The 26705-nt window shown below is 45.2% G+C and overlaps 1 protein-coding gene across 2 annotated transcripts; it reads left to right on the forward strand.

Annotated features, from left to right (window-relative positions):
- Positions 1–2463: 2463 nt before the first annotated feature.
- CCAR2 (cell cycle and apoptosis regulator 2) lies at positions 2464–25688 on the forward strand. Of its 2 annotated transcripts, none has more exons than XM_048512953.1 (21): positions 2464–2596; positions 3399–3491; positions 4210–4301; positions 6318–6409; positions 6667–6781; positions 7924–8050; positions 8633–8729; positions 9537–9653; positions 9976–10210; positions 11160–11273; positions 12400–12563; positions 16576–16750; positions 16982–17245; positions 17861–18091; positions 18645–18816; positions 19190–19269; positions 20327–20473; positions 20632–20740; positions 21348–21542; positions 22242–22447; positions 24397–25688. In XM_048512953.1, exons 2-21 carry the CDS (start codon positions 3425–3427, stop codon positions 24451–24453), a joined length of 2856 nt encoding a protein of 951 aa, XP_048368910.1. In that variant the 5' UTR covers positions 2464–2596; positions 3399–3424; the 3' UTR covers positions 24454–25688. The 2 variants fall into 2 exon arrangements, with proteins under 2 accessions (XP_048368910.1, XP_048368911.1); XM_048512954.1 differs by having other exon boundaries at positions 18648–18816.
- The last annotated feature ends 1017 nt before the right edge of the window (positions 25689–26705 follow it).

Raw genomic sequence — 26705 nt, forward strand, 5'->3', positions numbered from 1 at the left:
CTTGGGACGTTGGTCTGTTAGATGAAACTCATGGCCACCTGCATCTGTGGCTGGCATCTTCAGAGGTGTATCACAGAGAGAAGTCTGTTATACACTGTGTCCAGACTTGTCTTATAACAGACTTCTCTCTGTGATACACCTCTGAAGATGCCAGCCACAGATGCAGCTGAAACATTAGGGACAAGATCTACCAGACCACGGTCACGCAGCACGGAAAACCCACAACAACCAGTTGAATCCATCTGTGAAAGCCTTCAACAGTACTTTCAATTTTTTTTAATCTAGGGAGCCCAGATTCTCCCTTTAAATCCATGCAGAAGGGGGGGGGGAGATCTGGGGAAAATTGGGTGCCTGTCAGGGGAGCAATGTTTAAGTTAGCAGTACCAAAATGTCAGGCTACTTTCAGGAGATTCTCCTGATGATACCACCCGGGTTTGGTGAAGTTTGGTTTTGGGGGTCCAAAGTTATGGACCCTCAAAAGGGTAGCCCCATCTACTATTAGCTCCCATTGAAAACAGTGGGGGATGGGGGCACCCCCCTTGGTATCATGAGTGTCCTCTAAGGCTAGCCTAAAAATTGCACCTCCCTGCCGGCCGACAAAATAAAAACACACAAAAAGTTTTGAAATATATGTTCGATTTTAGCGCCCCTGCAGGCGCCCGGTGAGTCGCCCCCCCTCCCCGCACCCCGCTTCGCCTCCTGCTAATATTTCCATCCATAGCTATGTAGTAGCTATCATGTGCAGGTTAGAACACTGATTCCCTGATTGGGGTGGGGTGGGGGATGCCTTCGCTGATTCTCGTTAATCCCCCGCGTTCGTGTGGGCTTTTAAAGTTGTTTTGCCCTATTTTTTAATCTTGTATTTTTAAATTTTCACTGATCCCCACTGGGGTGGGAAGGCGGCTTGCAAATGTTCTAAACAATCAGAAAACCTGACGCGCACATGGTCCACAGCCATTGAGTGACTATCTTAAAACTCCCTTCGGCAGGTGTTGCGGGGTAATTACTCCGCACAGTAATTCAGCTCGGAGCGAGTGTGTGTAATTGACACAAGACATGAAGCCAGAGGAGGGGGGGGGAGGGAGAAGGAAATCGCCCTCCCCCCACCACAAAAGTTAGAGCTCACTCCAGGAACAACCTGAAAAACTTATGGGGGGGGGGGGTAGAAGAGAGCGAGTGGCAGGCGAGGCCGGCTGCAAAAGAGGGACCCTTCATCGCCCCCGCTCGAAGCATCTTCTTTCTCGGAGGAAGGGTCCCGATCCCCGGCCAGTGTGCGCCTGAAAGGACCAGCCCCCCACCCCCGGCAATGACATTCTCCCGCTGGGATCGCTGTCGGCTTTTTTTTTTTTTCAATGGGACTCTGCGGAGCAGATACTCTGCGGAGCAGAGTGGACGGATCGGGGCCTGGGGGTGGGGTGGGGGCTCGCTCATCTTCCTAGCAAGCTCCTGCGGGGCAGGGAACCTCTCGCAGCCACTCCGGCCGGCCGGATCCAGTTCCCGGCCCCGCCTCCTTCTTCCAATGGGCGCCCACAGCAAAACAGCACCCGAAACGCAAAACAGGCGCCGGGGATTCCCCGGCTCTGTTCCCGGCCGGACGACTGTCGCGGTGCCGGCCGCTGAAGCCCCGGCGGTCATCTTTGGAGAGGGCACATAGGAGGAAAGCGCTTTCGCTCTGGGAAAGAGTCAGAGCCATCATTCTGACCGTTATAACGGGTGCCGTTATAATAACGCTGTCAGAGCAATCATTCCCATCGTTCTAACGGGTGCATGGGCAGGAGTTCCTGCTGCAGCACAGGCCCCAACAAAGACCCTTTGGGAACTTTTAGGGGGCCGGATGGCAATGGCCGTCATAACGATCGCTATAACGATCGCTATAGCGATCGTTATAACGGCCATAGCGCCTATAGCTGTTATAACGATCGGTATAGCGATGACCGCTATAACGATCGGTGTAACGATCGCTATACCGATCGTTGTAGCGATGGCAATGGCCGTTATAACGATCGCTACCGATCTACCAAAATGTCGGACAGACACTTGTCCACGAAGGCTTACGTTGCAATAAAATGTTAGTCATTAAGGTGGCACATGTTTATTATTTTTTTCCGTAACAGACTAGTACGGCTAAATATTGTTAGCCGCCCTGAGCCCATGAGGAAAAGGGCGGGGTATAAAACTAAGAATAAATAAACAAACAAGTAAGTAAATCTTTCTGATGTGACTGCCCCCAAACCAGACATTAGAAATCAGCTTTGTTCGCGTCACTTGCTTCCCCGATGCCTAAAGCCCATAAGCAGAGCCTGGATGGATCAACCACGCAGGGAACCAACGATGCGGGTGCTGGGGCCGGAACGGACATTTTAGTCCTGGACACGTCAGCACAGTTTCCAATCCCAACTCCAGGAGCTTTCACTTTCGGGTGGAGCTTCACTTCGGGCAAAAGAACTTCCGGCGCTTGAAAGGCGGAGTCGAGAAGGGCACGTAGGGGTAGATCGGTGGGTGGGAGGCGTTTCCGTTGAAGCGCGTATCCGGGTGCTGTTTCCGGGTTCCTTTGTCCCTGGTGTCGCAGGCCAGCTCCTTCCTTGCCCCCCCTCAGGTGGGTTCGAGCGGGGCCTGTGTCGGACTGTTCTGGTGTAGGCCCGGTTGCCGGGCAGCGGTTTTGTGTCTCTCTCCCCGCCATTATCGTCTTTTGGGGACTTTTTTGGGCCCCTGAGTTCCGATGGGGAGGAGGGAGAGCGAAGCCCCTCAGCGTCCCCATAGTGTCCCGTAGCCCATTCCGTCGACGTATTCCCCTGACACAATTTCTGTTCCTACCGTTGGTCGTAGTAGCTTTTCTGGTGACCCTTTATTTATCCATTAATCCATCAGATGCGTTTCTCCTCTTCCTTCATACTCGTGACAACCCTGTGTGGTATGTTTAATTGAGAGAAAGCTTCTAGTTGAACGTCACCATGACTGGTGGAGATTTGAACCCGGGTTTCCTTAGTCCAGTACAATCACCGCTACACTGCACTGGGTTAAAAAATGGATGGTTTTAAAGAAGGTTCCTGAAGTCCTAATTTGGAGAATTTGAGTCCATTTTACTCCAGATTGTCCAGTCTTTCCGGGCAAATTGCTATTCCTCTCATTAGAGAACCTAGTAGTGCTTATAGTTTCTATTCTAACCAAATATTTCTGATCAGGAATACATTTTCTTAATTTACTTTATTCCCCTTGCTGTAAAATTTAGCGTAATTAACAAGTCACTAAGGAACCATGACCTGTGTTGCTGCAGAAAGAATTGTGGTTACTTAAGTACACTGGTGGAACATGACTGAAGACATTATCTTATGCCTTTTGTGACAACTCTCCTGTGTGCTGTCTCTTTAACCATGATATGTTTTTTCATGTTCTTTTAGAAAATAAACAAATTGAACTTTTCCAAATGGCCCAGTTCAAGCGCCAAAAGCAGCTGCGAACCAGCAGTCATCAGGGATCCAGATCATTTGCAGGTCTGTCACACATAAAAGTAAAAATATTTGCTTCTGCTGTTGCTTGTACATCAGTGCATGTGCGATCTTCTATGTTTATCCTCTCCATTTACTTATCTACCTTTATCCTACTTGGTAATTCTGTTTCTGTAGATTTTTGAGGGGGTTTTTTTCGGGGGGAGGGTTTTGTGACAGGCAGGTGGTGTAAGACATCTTGGATGTCACTTAATTTTACAGAGCAGTCATTACTCCTCTTCCATTCCTTCTCATTTTGGTCAAAATGAGAGTTTTGCAGGAGTTCAAAAGCATTAAAGGATTTAAAATGTATTTCCAAACTGAAGTGACTTTGAATGTGGCTTCTGTCTCACATTAACTTATTAATATGAAGTAATGTGGATCTTTTGAAAAACACATTAGACAAATGGATCTTAGTTCAGTTCTAGATACAGACCTGCTGAGTATCTTTTTGCCTAACTTTGAGCAACAAGAATCTTTTCTTGTTTCTGTGATGTAATAAATGGCATAGAAATTGTTGTTCCAAGGCACTGTCTTTCTAATGAATACATTTATTTGTTCATTGGATTCACTTCCTACTTTTTGACCTCTTAAACCCCTCAAAACAACTTCCCAACATTCTAAAAGTACAGTATTAACTTCTTTTTCTTCTCGCTTTCTCCATTATGTTCCAAGATCTGTCTAGAGTGTCCTAGAGATTAAACTGTGTACTCCTTTTCACTAGGAACCCAGCCCGCCTCTTTACTGGGACCTGCACCTGGCTTATTAAATCCTCCTATATCAGCAGATATTATCCAGGCAACACGGCATCTTCAGGTATGTAGGAAAGGATTGGCTTTCTGGAGGATGAAATTCTGATACCCTTTTATTCCCTGGCAAGAGCAGTTCAGATATCTGCTTCCAATTGAAAACGCAGTGTCATTCAAGTGCTGATGTGGTTCTGGCCTGTGCTTTTTTGAGATTGTGCTGAGCCACATGTTTTAGAAAATCCCTCTTGTCATCTCTTTCATTGAATCTTGGCTAGAGGTCAGATGAAGACTTTTCTGTGTAGCTTTCCTGGTGCCTCAGGCAGATGGCTTTGAATTCCTTCTGATGAAACCAGAGCTTGCACACATGGTGCCAGCTTGGCTCAAGGCCAGTGGAGGAGGGCCTGCAAATACAGGTGCCAACCACTCAAAGTAGGTAAATCTATGTGAAGGTGAACATCCTGCCCTACACTGCTTCTCCTTCCAAACCTTCAAATTCAGTACACAACTCAGTGTAATAAGTGTCATTTTAGCAGTTGTCAGTTTTTTATTCGTAGTAATGAGGATGGAAGCAGATATTTGCTGTTTGAGGAAAGAAAACTAGACCAAATGCTTAGACTCTTAAGAAATCATGTTGTATTTAAGAGCCCACATTAAATCTGCGCAGCCTGGATGTAATACAGGCAACCTTGACCAAGTCCCTGGAAAGCACCAGAGCTTGGGAAAAGCTGACTAAGACCAGTGCTGGATTTTCCTGTCTGTTAGTTCATCATTGCTCCCAGCTTTCCACAGTTGCTCCAGCATGAAGTATGTGTTGAAGTCCATTATAGAATTGTAGGAGGCCTTTTAAAACTAATTTTCTGGCTTTTAAACGAATCCATCTGCCTCTCTGTGGTTCTAAAGATCAACTCACACAGATTAGATCAGCGTTCCTTTTCTTGGACAGGTGCGTTACATAGCAATGCCAACCAGCTGATAGTTTAGTCCCATCATGTACTTCAGGGACAAATACAAATCTCTTAGAATTGAAGCTGGGAAACTGACTAGTTAAGAAACCTGGGTCAAAATGTATGGTCAGAGCCTCTTGTTGCCTGGTTTGTTTGTTTGTTTGTTTGTTTGGAGTTTTTTGCCCTCTGTGTTTTCTAAATGCTGTTTAAAATGCTAGTGGTTCTAGTAAATCTTTATCTGGTGAGTTGTCATGGCAAGTGTTGTGATCATATATTTCACAAGTCACAATGCAGAAGTCATATGTGAATAAGGCTTGGGTGTGTGCAAATGTGTACCGTTTGCTTCAATTCAGCATGTAACTTTACTTACTTGTGATTTCCTTCGTGTGGGAACAGATGCTACTGTTCCTGAGTGCTACTCCTCACTATACACAGGAAACTGTTCAATTCACTAACGTCTGTATTGAGCCATAGTGTTATATGATAGCTTCTCTGCATTCAGTGCAACTAGGAAGGGAAGGGGAGGCCACCTGAACTAATGAATTTGTAGTAGAATTTGACCGTAGTTCAGAACTGCTAGTATAGTTACTATTGGTGATATTTATTTACTTACTTACTTGAACACATTTGTTCCCCATACTGTTAGCACACAAGCTCCTGACTAATCAGCTATTAAACAGAAAAGGGTACAGGTGGATTCTGTGGCTTGCCTAGGACTCACCAAATGCCCTGCTACTTCTGTGATGAATTAAAGAGCTTCAAAGCATTATTTAGTTTAATGCATTTAAAACATTTCTGGTCTTGCCATTCTCTCAGAAACCTGGAACTCAGAAACAACACATTCTAGAAATATCAAATAATCATTAAACATAACACATTTTGGAAACTTGAGTGCTGTGTCTTCCCAAGTGAGCATAAAGCCCCGCAAATAATCTAGAATTCCAGTGCATTAATCCAGTTGCTGACAAACAGTGGATTAGGTGGCTTGCACCTGGGTAATCTCTACTGTGTGTAAATTCTCTGCATGTTAAATATGCCTAAGAATAGTGTGTTAATTCTGCAGATCTGTGGCAGTGTTGTCCAGTGTGTCATCTTTCTTCATGACCATATAGCAATTTTCCTGGGCCTTTCCTTTTCAGGGGGGAGAGAAACAGCGAGTTTTTACTGGAATAGTTACCAGCCTCCATGATTATTTTGGAGTGGTGGATGATGAAGTTTTCTTCCAGCTAAGGTGAGCAGAGTTTGGTAGGGGCAGTGTGGGAGTTGGGGGATAACAGCAGACAGCTATTGTCTGCAGGTGACATGAATCACAAGAGAAATGGCTCTGGCCTTTATTCTGTGTGCTTCTGATCTTCTGGTAATGCAACCAAGGTGCTAAACCTCTGAGGTTGCGGACTAGAATTCAGCTAAAAATTCTAGAGACGCTACTGAGAGCGTGCCACGTGCAGAACTGACACCTGTGTTTGGTTGTCTTCTGTTTTGGGCCAGTGTTGTCAAAGGTCGGATGCCACAAGTTGGTGAGAAAGTGTTGGTGAAAGCTGTCTACAACCCAAACCAGTCAGTGCCATGGAATGCCTTGAAGGTCCAGACGCTGTCGAATCAGGTAATACTTGTGTTAAGTGTTTCTGAATAGGAAAGGAAGATTGTTTCCTTCTACATAAAGAACTCAAGTTAGTGCCCCCCTCTTCTTTTCTTTTAAACTGGGTGGTCCCACAACAACGGTGGACCCTGCCGTTCCCCTCTTAGGAGGGTCTTAGCCATTGGATGCTATCTGTTCTATATCTGCTGTATATATTGTAATTAGATCACTGTTTTTAATGGGGTTTTCTTAGAGTTTTAATGTGAATAGAGACTACATTTATGACTGTGTATTGGTTAGGTTTAAATTGCTCTATTTGTTATTCTGTGTTGTGCACCTCCCTGAGCCATTAATAATAATAATAGTAGTAGTAGTAGTAGTAGTAGTAGTAGTAGTAATAATAATAATAATAATAATATGAAAGATCTGATAAGATTAACTTCGCCATGGTAAAAGGGTGGGTGCATTGATCGTATTGTTTAGACAACATAGTTATCTCTTTTCTTACCTTTTGGAAATTTGGAGTCACTAGAGATTAGGAAACATCTTTCTGTTGTATTGTAGATTGATTATGCTAGGTGCATTCATTCTGGTGTGAGAGACAAGTCAAAACTCTTAATTAAACTTTTCTGTAGTTGCTAGTGTGTCCCAAATAGAAGAAAATATCAAATATGATTTCTTGCTAAATGTGATGGGATGCATATGAACTGCTGATACACCTGATCAGATTACTTCTTGATTTGGCTGTTTTACATCCTACAAAACTGTATATATTTCCACTCTTGTGGTGTAATACAAAGAGCCTTGACGGTTCAGACCCAAGTCCATCTAGTCTGGCAATCTGTTTCCTACAGTGGGCAAAGATGCCTCTGACAAGGCTACAAGTAGCAAGTGACATTTAGATGTTCTCTCCCTCTGAATGTGGCTGGTAACCATTGATAAGTCTATCTTCCCACCCTTTCCTTTTTCTTCTTCTGTTTGCTGCATTGGCAGCTCAGTTGACATTAGGAATTGGAACTTCTTTATCCTAAAGAAAGAGCCCATTCTTAATTTCCTCATGACTTCATTGTGAACTCTAAAAAATTATAACTGTGAACTTTATGGAGGAAGATGACTTCGTCTTTCTGGAAAATGTTCTTGACTGATAATACCCTTCCACCCCACAGCCTCTTCTGAAGGCCCCAACGCCTCTTCTCCATGTGACTCCCTTGGGACAGAAGCAAGGCATCCTGGGATCTCAGCCCCAATTGCTATTTCAGCCTCACCGAATCCCACCTCTGTTTCCCCAGAAACGTAAGTGGTAATGCATATAGTGTTGAGGAAACATATTTTATTGATTGATTGATTGATTGATTGATTGTTTCGATTTATAAACCACCCTATCCCCTGGGGGCTCTGGTGGTGAGACGTGGTTATAGGCTATTGACCATTAGAAATCAAGAGTATTTGGGAGCGTGGTGGTGGTAGTAGAGATGTGAGCCTATTTGGGAAAGTGGGATGGGTTTCTGCCTTCTGTCTTGGTGGCAGGGAGCAGTTGCCTGGGATGAGCCCCTTCTTTGTGTTTGGGCCATGAGATAAGTCTGTAATTCTGGCCATTTATTTTAGCAACGGCCAGCAGGAGCTTTAGGATGACATTTTGGTGTTTGTGGGGTGTGTGTGTGTGGATGGATAGATAGATAGATATAAACATAATCTACGCTGAAAAGCATGTGTATATATAATTGTTCACTCTGCTTTTCAGTATGAAATGCAGATTATGCTTGAATTGGAGGATTTGCTGATCATGACAGTCCTGGGTAATCTCAGGGTTTGGCCTAGAAGCTCAACCCGATTGTCCAAAGGGTAGAAATAACACCATGTGTCTTTCTTCTCCAGCCATGAGCCTCTTCCAGGCATCTCCATCACTCCACTTGGGACATCTTGGGAGATACACAGGTCGGGGCCCAAAGGGCAGGCTGGATTCAGGCAGATGGTAAGGTCGACAGTTGTCCCAGTACAGATAAAAATTTTCCCTCCCTCTTCTCCATATAACTGAGAGTGCACATTCCCAAGAATATCCTTTCCAAGGAGCATTTCATGCTTGAGCCTTCTAGACTAGGAAAACACATACATACACATTTGGTTTGCCAAAGCCCCTTTCCTTTGCTCTTTCAAAGGCTTAGGTTTTCTCTGGCTGAACAAAAGGCTGAACAAAAGGAATCCTGATTCTGCACCCTGCACTACATTCAGGCAGGATATTCCACCTACCTTTCCCTTCCACCTCTGCTTGTTGCTGCTGTCTGTCCAACCTGTTGACTTGAAATGTTTTAGAAGGGAGTGGGTTGCAGCTGCAATATAATTCCAGTTTTCCCTACACTTCAAAAGTTTGCACCCTCATTAAGAGATCTGTTGCCCTATTTGGAGCAATCCTGGTTGACATAGCAACATAACTTTTAAATAGTTTTCCGCTAGATCACTTATGCTTAAAGTCTGTCACAGTTGTGTAGCTGAACGCATTCCAGCCTGGCTGATGCTTGGGAAGGAGACATTCTGCTGTAGGAAGCATCGTGATGGTTCTGACCAGTGGAATCCCTGATTTGAATGATCAGTCATGAGATCTGTAGCTCACCATTTGGTTGTAGTTATAGGCCCTGTGTAACTTCTTCCTAGGGTGTGTGCTTGGGTAATCTGTTTCAGTGTTCATTCTGCCATTCTTTCCTGTTGTATGATGGTGCTTCTTAAAGGTCTGTCCTCAGCAGAATTATGATGCTAACAGCCACTGTGTCTTTACCGCTTTCAGGGATGACTTTGACTCCAAGAAGCGGAAGCAGAAAGGTGGTGAGCCATGGGCAGTGAAGAAACCACGGCATGAACCACCCCAGTATCGGGTCCAGTTGACTTGCTACACTGTGAACAGGTGAGAGCAGCAGTCCAAAGAGCCCTTTGCTGGGGACATGCGGGAGTAAACAATAGAATTAATTTACCCTTTGACAAGGTTTTTGATAAATGGCAGATGGCTGGATTCTGTCATTAGGTAAAGGTGTAACCAGTACAATGAAGTTGCTTGTTTGAGATACAGAGCCTTGTGGGCCACTGTCTCTTAAAGCATTAGCTCTGCTCCCAGATTTTCCCTGCTCCATGGCCAGAACCTCTGATTATCCTTTGAAAGGGCAGCGTAGGAAATACATTCTTGTTTGGGTAGCAAAAGCCAACATTGGTGCCTCTGCCTGTCTTCCCAGCCCCTTCTGTGATGCCATGGAAATCTTGAGGCGTTACAGCAGTATCCAGTTGCCCAAGGAGTTCTACGATGTCCGCCTCTGCTGGCTGGACACCTTCCCGCTTGCTCACCCGTTGACCCTCCGGCATCCCAGCCGCATCCAAGTGGCCAGTCCTACTGAAGAGGTACCTCCAACAGAGGAGGACGCTACCCTGAACGCTCAGCCAGAGGACTTCAACTCTGCATTCAGTGCAAAGGTGAGAGAGTCGGTGCTTTCCCTGTTAATGTGAAGAAGTGGGGGCAAAAGTAATTTTAATAAGCCTGAAACCCAAGCTTTACTCAGCTTTATTTTCTGATACATTTGCACCTCGTTCCAATTTTAGTATGCTGTGACTCAGTGGGCGATGCTTCTCTGTCTACGCACAGCCTGTCCAAAGGTTTTTTAAAAGGATTGATGAATGTGTTTCTGCAACTATTGAAACTGGTCCCGCAGCGATCACTTTCTTTGGTCTTATCAAAGCTCACAGGGACACTTGCGAGCCTTTGAGTTCCTTCTCTCTGGCCTCCCTATCTGGAAAGGCAGCCTTCTGGGTGGCCATCACATTCATGCTCAGCCCTATGAGTGGACTCCCCATTTCCCAAGGTGTTTCATGAGGAAGTTGTCCTACATTTTAGTCTGAACTCTAGTCCTAAAGTACTCTTGAGATTTCATCTGGAGCAGGAGCTGGTTTTACACCTAATGCAAAGAGGTTTTTTTGCCATGCAAGGGAAGGGGAGTGAGTGAGGGGTGGCATGCAAGGGAGGGGAGAGAAGGAAAGTTGCATAAACTAGACGTCAGAAGAGCCCTATTGTGTTACATTAACAAAGTAAAGCAGTTTCAGGGTAGATAAGCCTCTCTTTATTTGCTGTTCTGGCCCCACAAAGGGTAGGGCATCTTCAGCTCATTCATTCACTATCCATGCATGTTATTAGTATGTGGGCTTTGCCCTCTGAATGTGAAGGCCCATCCCAGTTCTTCTTTGATTGAATGAAGCTGTTCTGATTCTGCAAAATACCATTTACTTCCACTAAAGAGGCTCTTCCAGGTCCTTTCCAGCTGTGCTACTTGATTCCATTTTCAGTGGAGATGCCAGGAATGATCCTGGGAACTTTCTGCATGCACAATTTGTGCTGTCCCACTAAGCTGTGGCCTCTTCCCCAGTGTAGGTTTTGCTGCTGTGTTCTCCAGGCATAGAAGAATTCTACCGCAATTGCTTGCTCTACACTGAAGATTCCAGTGATCAGAGGGAGAATCCAGAGCATCCGACAAAGCAAATTAAGGTGAGAATCTTTACATTCAATAGAAGGGAGAGAAAGATGCATCTAAAACTGACACTGTAAGAAATAGTAGGAGACTCATACTAGCCAAACAACAGAGCAGTTCCAAAGTATTTGAAGAACTAGCGAAAAAAGCTGGGAAAGAAGGTTAGCTCAAAGACTAAAAGTATGATTCAGAGTAAATACACAGGTTTGAAGGCTATATTGTGATTCTGGTTTCTGAGATGTGGGTGTGAGTATCCTCCTGGGATCTGGAATGACCTTTCCCTCCCAACTTTTAATTTTCTCTCTCTTTTCTCTGGGATATCAAGATTTTCACTAGAGGCAGAATGACAGAGGGCAGAATTTAAAATTTGCCTTTAAGAAGACATATTTGTGGTTAGTAATCAGTTTATCTCCAGGTTAGATGGGACTATTAAATGTTGTAGCATCAAGCCCCGCCCCCTGGATTGTTTAGGAGTATTAATAACCATTTCTTATCTGTGTACTCACCTTTGTGTCTCCTGCCCCACATCATGCCTATACAGTAGTTGTGCTGCTGTTGTTCCCTTTCGATAGCAGGGTTGACAGTGGTTTGCCCAAGGGTGCCCTGTGAGTTAATGTTGGAGCCTGGATGTGAACTTGGGGGTCTGTTCTAAGCTTCTTTCTTGGGTATCTGTTCTAAACTTCTTCCAAAGCAAAATTGAAAAATTCTCCTGATGAAGAGTTCTGTTGAACTGGAAAGCTTATTTTTGTCTAATTTTGGTTGGTCTTAATAAAAGGTATCACATGGATTGGGTTCTTGGTTTTGGTGTGAATTGTACAAGTTTGCCTATATGAGAGGGCTGGTGGGCAGTTCCAGTGGGTTAGGCTTGATGGCCTCTTGGTCTTTTTCCATTCTGGATCTCTTAACTGTCAGGTAGAAGGATGTTCCAGGCTGCAAAGCAGCTGATTTGTAGTCCCATGTTCTCAATGGGGAAGGAGTGGTGCTGCTCAGATGATTATAGTTTGGAGCTGTTGGTAGCCTGGATCAGTTATAGAAATTGCAAGAATTGAGGTGTCAATCTGATGACCTGTCTCTCTCCCTGCTCTCCTCCATACAATCTGAATGGAGACTGGGTAGAATATCTCACAGTTTCTTTCCCCCTAGTTCTTTCTGGGAAAGAAAACAGATGAAGCGGTTCTGATTGGAGGGGAATGGTCCCCATCTCTGGATGGTCCCGACCCGGCCACAAATCCCATGGTTCTGATTCGCACGGCCATTCGTTGCACCAAAGCACAGACTGGTTTGGACTTGAGCCCCTGTACTAAATGGTGAGTGTTCCTCTTCTGACATGTGCTTTCCAAGGCTACCTTAACCTTTCTTCGTTGGGATATAATAGCAGGTGGATCTGTTTAGGCATATCTGCTGTTTTCCAGGCAGAGAGATAGCAAGTGTGAAGCCAACAGACTACCTTCAGGAATGCATACAGTCTCCTTCATTCTGCCTGTGGGCCTGGCTCCATTTTAGGCATACTATTTCCAGAAGATTCAGTTGTAACAGCTTCATTGTAGCCAGGGAATCGTCACCCACCCGAAATCTTGTCAGCTGGGTCTAGCAGGTGGTTTGTTCTGAATTTAAATGGAACGTACTCAGTTATGTCGCTCTGACTTGCTGTCTAGATTGAGGAGTCAGAATAGATGCCAGCATACATATGAATTGGTTAAAAATCTTGGCATAGGGAATAAAGCTGGAAGTCAGTGTTTAAAGCAAACCTCTCCGAACTTGGAGGAGGTGGCCTGTGTAAGCATGCTTTGTACACGAGTGCCATGGCAGTCTGAGTGACATATTGAGCAGATGACGGTGGGGAGCTTGGAGCCAATGAATGTGAGCCAGGACTTCAGATACTCACTGGCACATGGGAACTCTTTTGCTTTCCCTCTGCAGTCTCAACTTCTCTCCTCTATGGCCCCTTCCGCACATGCAGAATAATGCACTTTCAATCCACTTTCACAATTGTTTGCAAGTGGATTTTGCTATTCGCACAGTAAAATCCAGCTGCAAAGTGTGTTGAAAGTGCATTATTCTGCATGTGCGGAAGGGGCCTCTGAGAAGCTCAGGTGTAGGAACATTATTGCTTGTATGTAACCAATTGATTGGGTTGACCACCAGGTGGCAGTCTCTTGTAATGAGTTTTGGGCAGGAGAGAAATTCCTGAAAGGTCAGTTACTGCTAAACCAAAAAAGAAACTTGTGGCATCTGAAAGGAGTTATACTTATGCCACTCTAAGTTTAAGAGCAGGTATAGTACAGTAGCAAAGAAACTAGGAAGTATCTTGTTCATGTTTCAGCTCTGCTCTGAACTTTTAGCTTCTACTCTCAGGATCAGGCTGACCTGCCATACCAGGTTGTTGTAAGGAATACAAAAAGATAAAGTCTGTGAAATGTTATATTCATTAGTCCTGACAATGTTACAAGGCTCTTTTATGATCAGAGTCTATTTTTTTCTGTCTGTCCACGGGAAGTGCGCCAGATGCGCACCAAAAATGCAGTGTTTAAATGCGGAGGGCTGCTTAGTCTCGCTTAGTGTGTGCTTCCCATGGGTGTTCTCAGCTGAATTAATACTATCCAACACCCAAAGAAGGAGAGCCATTATTTGACGGCAGTAAACCTGAAAAGGACCAAGTTGAGGGTTACCTGAAATTATGTCTAGAATTCTGAGGCAAGAAAACCAAAATTAAATGCTGGAATTAAAGAATAAGTAAAATGGGGTTTTAACCATTGGAAACTGTGAAAAGAAACAAGTGAGTGAGTGTAGAATAATGCACTTTCAATGCACTTCGCAGCTGGATTTCACTGTGTGGAATAGCGAAATCTACTTGGAAACAGTTGTGAAAGTGAATTGAAAGTGCATCATTCTGCATGTGTGGAAGGGGCCTAACAGAAACAGTCCCATCTCCTATACCTTTCCCTCATATTTTTTCACCAACGAAAGCTAATTGGGTAGAAATTGGTGTGTGTTAAGCTGGTAGCTCACCCTGCAGACAAGGGCTCAGTGCAGGTTCTGCACTAGAGGCTGTATTTTTTAAACAGCGATGAAACGGTTTGCAAAATTCCCTCAGGATAATGAATAACCTCTTGTCTTGGCCTGCTATTAGGAGGCTGAGAGGCTGCTTCATGGAGGGGAATCACAAATGATGTGAACATTTTTTGATGAATTAATGCAGGACTAGTTGTTCTGTACACGCAGGCATGAGGTTTTTTTGCTAATGGCCTGCACCCAATCTGTCAAGACATGTGCCTGGCACTGGCCTAGGAGAGCAGCTTCCCGCTGCTCTCCTAGGCCTGTGCCAGGCGCATGTCTTGACAGATTGGGCGCAGGGCACCAGCAAAAAGCCCTTTCATTCTGCTTTCCTAACCAGGAAGAGTGTATTTCCTTGGAGCTCCAACAGGCTCTTTTGCACGTGGAGCCAGCCAGGACTGCACTAGGGCAGGTCTCCACCCAATCAATACTGAGGAAGAAGCCGAAACTGGGTGCGCATTGGTTTGGGTTGGTTGCATCATGGCTATATATAGTTTTCTTGTGCAGGGTAACCATGGTAACTGATCTTATTTTGCTTAAACCTGGCTGTACATGTGACTTGTTTGGGAAGCAACAGATGAGGGAAGATGGGAGCTTCTGGGCCTCTGAAGCTCTGCCACCTGTTGAATTCAGTCTTGGGTTGGAGCGGTTGCTGCTCGGAAGCTCACAGTATCTGTGTGAACATTGAGCAAAGCCAGATTTCTCTGGAGGGTGGAGTCCAGTGGACGGGCTTGACGGACAGGGTTTGTCTCTGGAGGAGAAGAGGGCTGTCGACCAAAAAAATCCCCTAGAGCATATTTCTCTCTTTTCTTGGCTGTAGAGTCCATGGAACGAGTCAACAGTGGACATTTTTGGTCCTGGCATTCTTTGAGTCAGCCTGGCTCACCACTGTTGTCTCAGTCTTGCCTGTGGAGCCAGTATTCTCTAGGAGAATCACACTAGGTCGTTCCACATCACGACTGCCAACAGATAATTCATATAGGTAATTGCTGGTGTGCAAAAGTTGGGATTAGTTGTAATTCCCTAGCGAGGGTGCATATAGTACCAGACCATAATATGAAAAGATCCCTCCAAATGAAGAAAGTGTTTATGGTTCTATGAGGATCAGAAATATTTCATTCAGCTTTAAAATGGTGGCTGTGTCTGTGTGAGAAGGGCTTTTAAATCATTTTTCCTTATTTACAAATCCTGTATATCTCTCTCCCAAACTCTACTCTCAAGTAAAACAAGATGTGTGAAAAGTGCATCTGTTTTGATGCAAAGGGCTTTGTAATAGAATTGATCGGGATTTGTGTTGAGCAACAGTATCTGGGAACGTGGGTTGCCTCCTGAATGGTGCTTCTGGTGATCTGTGGAAGTGAATTAATCCACACACTTCAGGGATAGGCAGAACCGCCCTTGTTCAACGGCTGTTGCCTTTACCTGATCACCAGCCTGCATTCCAGTTCCCTCCTCCTAGTCCTGGAACTATAAATCCAGAAAAAGGCCACCTCCAACAAGGCATTTACCGTGCTCATAGATCAGTTAAGTATGTGAACTGTCTAATCCTGCTGCAGGAATTAGAGGTTAGTTAAATTTCTGATACCCCTTACAGAGCTTTAAGCAAGAATCATATTAATACTTACCATTGAATTCTAAGTGGTAACACTGCCTCTTTAGAGAAGATTCTTTATTTTGCTTTTACCTTGTTCCTTCCACAACTTACCGTCTCTCTCCCTTCTTTGCTTTCGTCTGGTAAACAGACAGGCTGGTACTGGAATCCTGTATTCCCTGCTGAACATGCCTAAACAACAGTTCTGTGAAGCTCAAAACTTTCTGCTTGCGTTAGTTGTCAAGCAGTCTGCATCTAGAACTTCTCCTGCTCTGCTCATTCCATTTCCTATTTCTGTGGAGGAATTGGATTCTGATGTTGTCTGGGCTACTGTTAGGGGTTTCCCACCTGACCGATAGGATTGGAGAGTACTTGGGACTCATTGATCTTTCTCCTACAAGTGTATCCAGCAGAAGAGTGATGGTAGTGCTGCCCAGTCAAGAACCCCTCCGCAGCTATCAGCCTTTCCTTCTTATGTCTTCTCTGGGTGGCACAGAAGTGGAACTAGGTAGGGTTTGTGCAGACTTCACAGGGCTTTGTGTCCAGCTGAGAAAAGAAAGGTCTTGATTCACTGGACCTAAAAGCAGTCCTACGTCTGATAAGGCCGAGCTTTTGCTTGGAAGTGCTGCGTTTTTATCATAACTGCCCGGCTTTCTCAATGTTGTGAACTTCAGGTACCGGTTTGCTGAGTTTAGATATCTACATGAAGGAAGCCCCTCTCATCAGGAGCAGACCGTGGTCTTCCTGCCAGACATCTGGAGCTGCATGCCTTCTCTCGAGGAATGGGAGGCCTCGTGCAAGCAGAAAGCAGAAAAGGCACCGCCACCGTCGGAAGAGAAAGTAGAGACGGTGAGAAGGATGGAGGGAGTCACTTGAGTAGAGAAGAGTTGGAAGCACCTGGGGAGAAAGAGCGAGAAGCAAGGTGGGGGGTTGATGGGCCAGTGGGAAGCGGCAGCTAATCCAGCCCACCTGGAAGGACAGGTAGGGGAGATTTGCTTCCTTCTCTGTCCGTGGCTGTGCAGGGTCACCCCTGCAATGAAAATGGATAGTTGGGATTAAAATATTTATGCCCCTAACCAGGAAGGTGAACCTGAACAGGCCTCCAAGCCAGCCACGGAGGAGGAGATGGAGGCCACAGATCAAGGAGGAGGCTCAGCCGAATCTACCCCTGAACCAGCCGTGGAGCCGCCAGCGCCTGAAGTAGAGGCCCCAACTGCCCCGCTGGAACCGGCCATCATTGTTCATCCCCAGCCAGCATTGCAGGGGGGACAGGCCAGCTGCATCAACCTCTCTCTCTACACCCTGCTGGAGTATAGGCAGCAGCGGGAGAAACTCTCTTTTGAGGTAGGCTTCATTTCCCACACTTGGGGTCTCTAGAAGAAGACTGGCTTGCAAAGCCTGCCGTGACCTGCCCCTGTCTCTTCTGCCACTTTCTCACCAAGCATCCTTTGCACAGTTCAGCTTTAGATGCTTTGTGCTTTCTGGATGCGCAGAGGCTGAGACGAGCTGTGGAACGTTTGTGTCCTACAAGAAGTTCAGGGAGGTGAACAAGCTAGTGAGGAAGCTTTGTGAACTTGTACTGTCACTGATTCAGATTTGCCTCCTGTTTTCCTTGTCCCAGCCGCGTGCAGGCGTCAGGGCAGCTTGGGGGAAAGGGAGGACAGCAGCAGTGTGGTTTTGGGGTCAGAAGTAGCCATGTTCCTGGTACTATGAGCAGGTGCTGGTGGAAGGAAAATGGTCAATGTGGGGCATGGAAGGGGGCCTCTCTAGTTTGTGGGAGCAGAAACAGAAGCAGAAGAGATGTTGTGGGGAGAGGGATGCTGCTTGGTGGATTGTGCCTCTTGCCCTGATGAGAGTCTCATATACGGAGCATTTGAACGTCCCATTGTCTGAGAGAGACTTTGAGATCTTTCCTTTGCCTCTTTACTCACTGTTGTCCTCCCGCTCTCCACCCCCGAGGTGGCAGTGGTGTCAGAGTTCTTCCAGGAGATGCTTCAACGAGATTTCGGCTATAAGCTCTACAAGGCGTTACTGGCCCTGCCAGAGAAAGAAGAGCCACTGGAGGCCAAGAACCCTGAACCAGAGAAAGCAGCAGATTTGGAGAAGGAGGGAGAGAGCGAGCTGAAAGAAGAGACTAAAGAAAATCTAGAGACTGAGGAGGCGCCTGCCACTCACCAGGAGAACGCTCAGGTGAGTCAGCATGCCTGCCAAGGCCAAGTGCTCCGGTTGCGTGAGAAGTAGGAGTATGTGTAATCTTCCCCAAGGCAGAGCGGTGTGTACCCTGGCCTTCAAAACTATGTATGGAGAGGTTGGGGTGTGTGTGTGTGTGCCATTCTAAACTGGGGCAACAGGAAAAGTGCAGGATGCCATAGATGGCATAAGCGAGAATGCCTTAGCTTTCATGGCAAGAAAGCAAGTTTCTGCCCCTTACGTCTGTGAAGAGAGACATCTGCGTTACCAGTGCATTCTGAAAACTCAGAACCTAGATAGGAGGTTGAACAAGATTTCTAGAAGTTGGTTGGGAGTGATGCTTCAGTGCCTCATGTGTCCCCACGATGTTCTCTCCCTGTGTAGCTAAAGAGATAGAGAGCAATCAAGAGCAAGGATAATAAATTATGTAAATTTAACAAAACTGTGGACGCTTGCTTAATTTATTCATATCGCAGACTTTTGATTGCCTGGAGATTCGTTTTTGTGTGCAGGGTTGGCAAAGTCCTTTTAATGTGCTTTTTTCATCATCCAGAAGGAGGCGGCAAGCAGCGTGGGAGAAAAGCCTGAAGATCAAGACGGGGCCAACATACCTAAGGAAAAAAGCAGTGTCAAAGCTGAATCAAAAGACTCCACAGATGAGCTTTGTGATCTAAGCCTGGAAGACGACCTGCTGCTCCTGAGAGAGGAAGAGGAAGAGGATTTTGGTAGGTATTGTGGGAAGTGTGGGGAATTCTGCAGGAAAGGTGGCAAGGTTTGTTTACGGGGTTGGTGGTGAAACTGGTGCTGCCTGCAGACAAGCTCACCTGCTGCAATGTTTAATTGCAGAGAAAACAAAAGATTATTTACATCAGGTGGGTACCTAGTTCTGGCAGAAAAGGCCAGGACTCCTGGGTCTCTCTCTAGCTTGATCTGTGCCATACAATTTCCCCTTCTGCACAGCAAGGCTTTGCAGTCCTAGAGTTGTTATGGTTGAGATCCCTTGATGGTGTTCAGATAGCACATTATGGTTAGCCTGGCTTAATGCAGGTGGTCTTTTTGCACAGCGTTCAAAGCAGGCCATGTCTTCTTAATTAACAGGTGTCAAGTTGGAAGATGCTGAAGTGAGATCAGTTGCATCCAATCAATCAGAGACTGAATTCTCCTCCCTTCATGATGTGGTCAGTGGACATCTTTCTTTTTCTTCTTATAATCTGCTTTGGACCTTTAAGTTCAAATCTGAGAATTGTTAGAATTTACCCAGTGTCAGCATCTTGGGGGTGAAGATTATCGCTTGGATCCTATTCCCCGTTTCCATGAGCTACTGCCCTTTTTTATGGAGGCAGTCCTTTGGTGCTAGGAACTTTGGTGCTATATACCACCCTGAGGCAACTGGGAAAGGTGGCGTATAAATCTCAAAATAAAATAAACTTTCCAGTCTTGTGTGGATGGAAATGCCTATTTCCAAAAGAAGATGCTCTGCATTGGGACAAAGATTGGTGCAAGCAGAAACAACATACAGGATCCACACTTCAGCTTTTGTGGAACTAATTTAGCAACACAGTCCAATTTTGATATTCAGTTAGGAGAAATGGCAGTTGGCCAGTTGAAAATTCTGTGTTTTATAGTAAACAAGGGAACAGGCCTATATTAACCACTGGGCCAATTTGCATGCATGAACTTACAGGGCCTGTAAGACTGAGTTGTTCCGCCGGGCCTTTGGAGTGTCCAGTCGCTGAGAATGCCCCCCTTTTTATTCCTCTGGTTCGGAGTTCTCATGATCATCTATGGGACCCACTTTTTTGTCTGCTTCCCCCTCTGGGAGGGTTTTAATTGGGGTATTGCGCGACGTCATCTTTGTTAATTTTATCGCTGTGTTTTAATTTAATTTTAATGGGGTTGTTTATATGGGTTATTGTACACTGTGTAGATGAAATTATGTTGTACACTGCTCAGAGCCCTTCGGGGGTAGAGCGGTATAAAAAACCCATAAATAAATAAATAAATAAATAAACAAACAAACTTAGAGTGGTTAGATTGGGTAAGGAACCTGAGGGAGCGAAATAGGAACTTTTAGTTTTGCCATGACAAAGCAGTCTCTTCAGAATGTCTGTCTTTGTGGAGGGAAACGCTGTATCCATTGTGGTTGACAATTGAAGTCTGTGGTGGAGGTTCAGGGAAAGGGCTGCTTGACCATTCCAAATGCCACTTTATACGTCCCTGTGTTTTCCTCCTCAGCCCAGAGAGTTGGACCCAAGTGCTGTGTTGCCACTGGATGCCCTTCTTGCCTTCATTTACTTTGACTTGAATTTCTGTGGCTACCTACACCAGAGGGACGTGGAAAAGCTTCTCCTCACTTTGGGGCTGCATCTCTGCAAAGAGCAGGTGAGCACCAGCCCTTCTTCTGTTCCCTGCTTCTGTGAAGGTTTGAATGAGTTGGGGATGCAGACCATCCTTTGGCTGGCTGGCCCTGAGGGCACAAGGATCCATGGGCAGCCTTTCCCAGTGCTTTTCATGGAGGGGGGTATCTCATCTGGTGGCAGGTGAAGCGCCTGGTGAACAGGGTGGTGACGCAGTTCGTGTGCCGCTACCGCAGCCTACACTACAACCGGCAGGAAGGGACTGAGCCAGGCCCTGATGAGGAGTCATTAGGTAGGTATCAACTCTGGACTGGGGGGAGTATTTAATTGTATGGAGCTGGATTTGGTGGTACGGAGGTGGACGCAGGGCCCACGTTTTCAGCTAGAATTCCTCCCAACAATTTCTGCCTCAACTCTTGCTCTTCTGGTCCTAGGTTAATGGTTTCTGGTTGTCTTGAGTTTCTCAGCATCTGGTGACATGCAACACCAGGGGATAGCCCCAGTGTCCACCCTGCTCCCAGTTCCTAACATGCTCTTTGCAGCTCACTTGCATGCACTGTTATCTTCCTCTGCAGTGAGACAAGAATTCAGCTGCTGCATAGAAATAGCTTTTTCACACAGTATCTCATTATCCTATCACTAAGAAACATGGCCAGTTTTTCTTTGCGACAGTGGTACCCTTTTTGTACTGCAGGAGGCAGGAGAGTGTAGAACATCCTGACCAGCTACAGGCATAACTAGTAGTTGATCCTGCCCCTTCCCCAGTCTTTTGCTTGCTCCATTCTTATGTATGCACAGTTACCCACCTGGGAGCGTAGTTCTGAACAGAAGGGCAAGGATGGAAATGTTCTAAATAAATATTTGGTGGCTGAGTAGAGTGAATGTTCTTGTTCTTGCAGGGAACCTTGCCTTGCTGCCCTCGTCCTCCCTTCCCAAAGATCACACCAAGTCAACTCTGGAGACTCCGTCTGGTAATCTGGTTTCATACGATGGGGCTGTCCTTAATGTGAGCAAACTGCTGGAGAAGGCGGAGCAGAGAGAAAACAGTCGCCTCTATCTGGAGAACAAAATCCATACACTGGAGCTCAAACTAGGTAAGAGAGACGTGGTCAGGGTTGGAGCCTGTTTCAGGAGGTAGGGCCCCAACCTGAGCAATATCCCCAAAATGCTGGGCTGAGGCAGGACTCAGTGGGAAGCTCCTGCTCTGCCTCAGCACCTCAGCCATTTTGATTGATGGCCCTTTTACAAAGGACCTAGACTTCGTCAGCAGCGCCCCCAAAAGAACCCTGGTCAGGAAATGTATTCTGGATGCAGGGTTTTCTAGATAACGTTGCCCTAGCTCAGGAGTGGCCAACCTATGACACTCCAGATGTTCATGGACTACAATTCCCATCAGCCCCTGCCAGCATGGCCATCATTCTATGGTTTATAGATTCCTGCGTGAAGGGAATCTTCATTGTTTGCATTTTGAACTAGTAAAACTTTGTCTTAAAAAACATTTCATGTGTTCCGAAAGAGGATATTGTGCAAGAGTATTGTTTTTAGTGCTTCTCCAAATTTCCAGTATTTCTGTTGGAAAAAATGAAAAGTATTTGGGAGAAAAAAACAAATGTAACCCGGTTTTGTACTTTCTTTTCCCACTAAATTTTCTGGTGGGTTTTTCCCCCTCCTGGGTTTCCCGTCTCCAAGCTGTTCTTCCTTTTTTGTGTGAGAGGTTTCGCTGTACCCAACTCAGATCTTAGCCAAACTGCTTTGCTGCCTGGAAGGTGATGCTCATTCTGCTTTGCTTACAGAAGAGACTCAGACCCGTTTCTCAGCGACAGAGGCCTCCAACAAAGCCTTGACATCTGAAGTGCAGGAGCTGCAGAAACGCCTTGCTGAGATGGAGGAGCAGTCAAAAGTGGCCGACAGGCAAAAATCCCATTTCCAGAGGCTGCTGCAGGAGAATAAGAAACGCCTGGTTCCGCTGCAGCTGGAAATCCAGAAGATAATTGAGAAGGTAGCTACCCTGTTTGGAAGAGCGGTGTTGTCTTCATGTGTCATGCCAACGTCTGTCAAAGTGGCAACTGTGTTGAGTGTTCCCCGAGCAGTGGGAGTGTTAAGATCACACCAGCTCTCCTGGCAAAGACCGAAAAATGGTTTATCTCTGCCTTCGGATCCTAATTTTATTTATTTATTTATTTATTTATTTATATTTATTATTTGAATCCCCAAGGATTCAAATAATAATCCCCGAGGATTCAAATTTATTATTTGAATCCCCGAGGATCCCATTTATAGACCGCCCAATCCCCGAGGATTAGAGACACAAGCTTGGGCCCCCTTATTTGCATTCTGTTTCTGTCCTTGTTCATTACATTTTGTTACAAAAGTCCATGTTATAACTGGGATATGTACATTTTAAATGAGTCATATGCTACTTTATACTTGATTTTGTGTTTTTGCTTTAGTTTGGGCGTCCACAATGGTTGCCCCTCAATATCGTTGCTGTAGATAGTTTCTGAAGTCAGAACCTGAGTACTGTCCCAAATCATGAGAGAATTTTTTCAGATAGTTTTAATGAAGGTGGGTTGTTTTATGTTTGCCGTTTCCCTCGGTTGAGGCAGAAACAGTTTACATAATGGCTTGCCTACCTACTCTTCACGGCCCTTCCCAGTTGTTATTATTATTCTTTTTAGTTAGTTTATATGAAATCTTGTTGGGGAATTGGGCTTGATCCTATTATTAGTTACCCTCCTCCTGTGTCGATCAACCATTAGGTTATAAGATGTTGTAATAAAAGGTGCCAGGGGTCTGATTTTATTGGTTATATATATATGTTTTTGCATAGTATCTTGGTGTAGTATTTTTACAAGCCAACCTGAACATTTCTTCAGATGGGAAATGGTGGGATAGAAGTCTAATAAAATTAAAATAGTGGGATGCTGTTTGGTTTCCGGACTGTATGGCCGTGTTCTAGCAGCATTCTCTCCTGACGTTTCGCTTGCATCTGTGGCTGGCATCTTTAGAGGATCTGATCAGATCCTCTGAAGATGCCAGCCACAGATGCAGGTGAAACATCAGGAGAGAATGCTGCTAGAACATGGCCATACAGCCTAGAAACCACACAGCACCCCAGTGATTCCGGCCGTGAAAGCCTTCGACAATACATTAAAATAAAAATAATTGGTTCATCTGGTTTCACTGAAGATTTTAAAATATTGATAAATCTTACTTTGAATCTTACAGTCGAACTAAATACGTAGATCTCTGATTATCTTTTATGAGCAAATTGAGGCCCCAGGAGGAGGTGAAAAGAGGTTCTAATTTTCCACCCTCCTGCATAGTTTTGCTACACACATCCCCATTAGAGCATTCTCGTGGCTGCTAGAGTTGCACACATGCTAATGGAACACATCTCTTTACTGAAGCTATTTGAGTAGAAGAAAATCTTTGGAGAATAGCGATCCTATGTAAGTAATGGGCATGACCCCACATCCTTATTGCTGATTAAATGGAACTCCTGATCAAGTGGAACTCCTGACCATTTGGAATTTTTAGTTTGGACCATGCACTTTGACTGTCTGGACTAATTTGGATATGTTCATGGATTATGAGTTACTTTTAGAACACTAACTGATTGTCCAGTATGTGGTTTGGACTTTTTCCGTGTTTTTTGGACATGTTTGTGCGGTACTGTGGTTGTTTAGAGGTTACACTTTATTAAATACATGTATATAAAGCATACTAACATTATGTGTTAAATGGTTAGGCACAGTATAGTGATTTGGGGTTGCCCCCCTTTCAGTTCAGTTGATACTACCGTAACCATGCAGGCACACAGGGCTATAATTGGCCTTTAAAAGATAAACGGAGATCTGTGATTTTTATCATGTCTGGTTTGACCCACTGAACAAAAGAAGAAATGTTATGTTTACTGACTTTATTCCTGTGCTTCATCTCTTGCAGACCAATAACTGCTTAGAAAAGAAAGATCCAACACCCACAGCAGTTTCCAGCAATTGACGTCCCTCAGAGAAGCAGCTCAGCTGGGAAATTCTGTGCCCTGGTTTGATAGTTTGGGGCTATGGGTCAGCAGTTGTGGGTAAGCCTTTAAAACCTGCAACCCTTTCACTGCCAGTGAGAAGCCGGAGCTGGCTTTCATCGTGAACCGCTGGGCCCCCAGACTTGGGGAAAGGGCCACCTAGTCTAAACATAGCTGGGATCAACAATTCATATGCTGGAGCCACATTATTGTTTAAAGGATACCCATTAGGTAGGAGTTTTGATGGTCTATTGTGTGAGTGGAAAAGCTGCAGTACAGATGTTTTTCAAGGCTATTTGCCAGCAGCAAGCATTAGAAGGAAAAGTCATCACATTACTAAGCCTTGAGGCAGGTGGATATGGACAGCAGGTGCCACATTGCTCCGTAGGGCAGAGCAGGGGCATGGCTAGCCTATTTGTGCTGCATGGAGACTTTCTTCCTTCAGGCATCCCCCTCTTCTCTTCTCTCCCTTCCCCCAGCTCCCGAGCTTTAGCTGAAGGAGGTGACATTCTGCCTGCCTTTAGACTAAAAAGTCTACAAAGGAATCATCAGAACGGCCGGGCATTTAAGCATCTGAATTAATGTAGTGGTTCTGAGCCATCCCACCCATAGTGGATCATACAGTTCAGTTGCTGCAGGCTAGTTTGTGGCCATTGCTGCAATACATGCAGGGCAGTTTGTTATTGTGGCTTGAATTTAAATCCTTGCACATTCCCAATGCAGTGTGTGAACCCTTCAAGGAAGGGGGTGGGGCTGCCTTTTGACCCTCAAGGCCAGTCCTGGGTCACTCTTTTGCCCTTCTGCTGTGTTTCCATCATCCAGCCTAGAAATGCAAGTGAAATTCTTGAGCACCTGGTCTAGCTGGGGGTGCGGGAGGATACACACACACACGTTTTGTGTTAGGCAGCAGAGTGGTTGGCTGGAATGCAGTTGGGGGGATCATCAGGTTTCAGGAGGGCTGCAGTAGGTAGCCAGTTGGGTCCCTTTGGTAGTTTTTAGCACAGTAGTTGATGGACTTGGACTAAGACAGGTGCTGTGATGGCGACTGCAGCACCCCCCCTCCCCCCATGGAATCCTGCAGTTGGCATTGATTGCATCTGCTTCCCTGTACTCTCAGGTGGTCTGTCACTTCTGGTTGTGTTGCTTTTAGTCTGTAAATGTGATAACAACTTGTATTTAACTGGCCAAGTTCCCTTTTATAAAAGTCTCTTCCTCATGTGGAAGTCTGTGAATCTTCATTTTGATGAACCTCAGCTGGAGAAATCATAACGTCTGTGGAACTTCATACGTTAGATGTTAACCGCAGAGCGTAAAACGGTGGCTTGCTGGAAGAAACTGTAAGCTGGAGGTGGTGTGAGGTCACATAGCAAAGATGAGTGGTGGTGGCAGAAAATGGGATGGACTCTGCCTGTGAGTGAAGCAAAACATCAGCTGTGCGGCTACTACATTGTAAATTTACAAACTCCTGCATCCTTTCCACTTTCTGTTATTACAGCCGTGGAGAAATAAGTGGTGTAAAACCAAAACCTGCAGCATGAAACTACCACTGAGTTGCAGATGGTACTTTTGGGACGTACTGTTTGTTGTTGTTTTAATGCTTGAAAAAGCTGTAAAGGAAATCTGAGTGCTGGTAACAAGCTGGTTTATGAAAAAGTCGATTATGATGGCCTGCCTCATTCAGTTCCTTTGGTGCTATCTGAATGGGATTGGGCTTCAAGTGCTTCCTCTACTCCTGACATACTGAGTGACTTTTGCTTTTGCAAACACTATTTAACTTTGCATCTCAGCTGGTGAATGAAGGCTTTAAGTTGCTTCCAGTCAGAATTGCAAACTTTGTTAATGGCAAATTGTTCCTAGGGCTGCCCTGAAAGTTGGCAGCTTACAGCTCAGGGACTGCTCGGTTCTTTATAGGTAAAAATTAACAGAACATAAAAAAAGAAAATGGAATCAAATCCTAGTTACATTTATTTCTAAAGATTAAGAGAGGAATCAAAATTGTACATATAATATATAAAAATTTAAAAAATCACTGATATGGCTATACTCGATATATCTATATCAGAATTGACTCAGGTGTTCAGGAACGGTACAATTCCCATCCCGGCCTCTGTCAGCATGGCCAATGTGGCCATGCTTGGTGGGGAGGCTGATGGGAATTGTAGTTCCTGAACATCTGGAGAGCCGCAGGTTCCCTACCCCTGATCTATATATATCTATAAAACGCGAAATACCA

Source organism: Sphaerodactylus townsendi, linkage group LG12, assembly GCF_021028975.2.
Source record: "Sphaerodactylus townsendi isolate TG3544 linkage group LG12, MPM_Stown_v2.3, whole genome shotgun sequence".
NCBI lineage: Eukaryota > Metazoa > Chordata > Lepidosauria > Squamata > Sphaerodactylidae > Sphaerodactylus > Sphaerodactylus townsendi.

What these genes read in the sequence shown, in the direction of transcription:
- CCAR2 (XM_048512953.1), top strand. Translation starts at nt 3,425, where the DNA reads ATGGCCCAGTTCAAGCGCCAAAAGCAGCTGCGAACCAGCAGTCATCAG. An exon ending in ACCTCTGTTTCCCCAGAAAC is followed by an intron (nt 8,051 to 8,632) that starts GTAAGTGGTAAT and finishes TTTCTTCTCCAG; the next exon opens with CCATGAGCCTCTTCCAGGCA. An exon ending in ATCCGACAAAGCAAATTAAG is followed by an intron (nt 11,274 to 12,399) that starts GTGAGAATCTTT and finishes CTTTCCCCCTAG; the next exon opens with TTCTTTCTGGGAAAGAAAAC.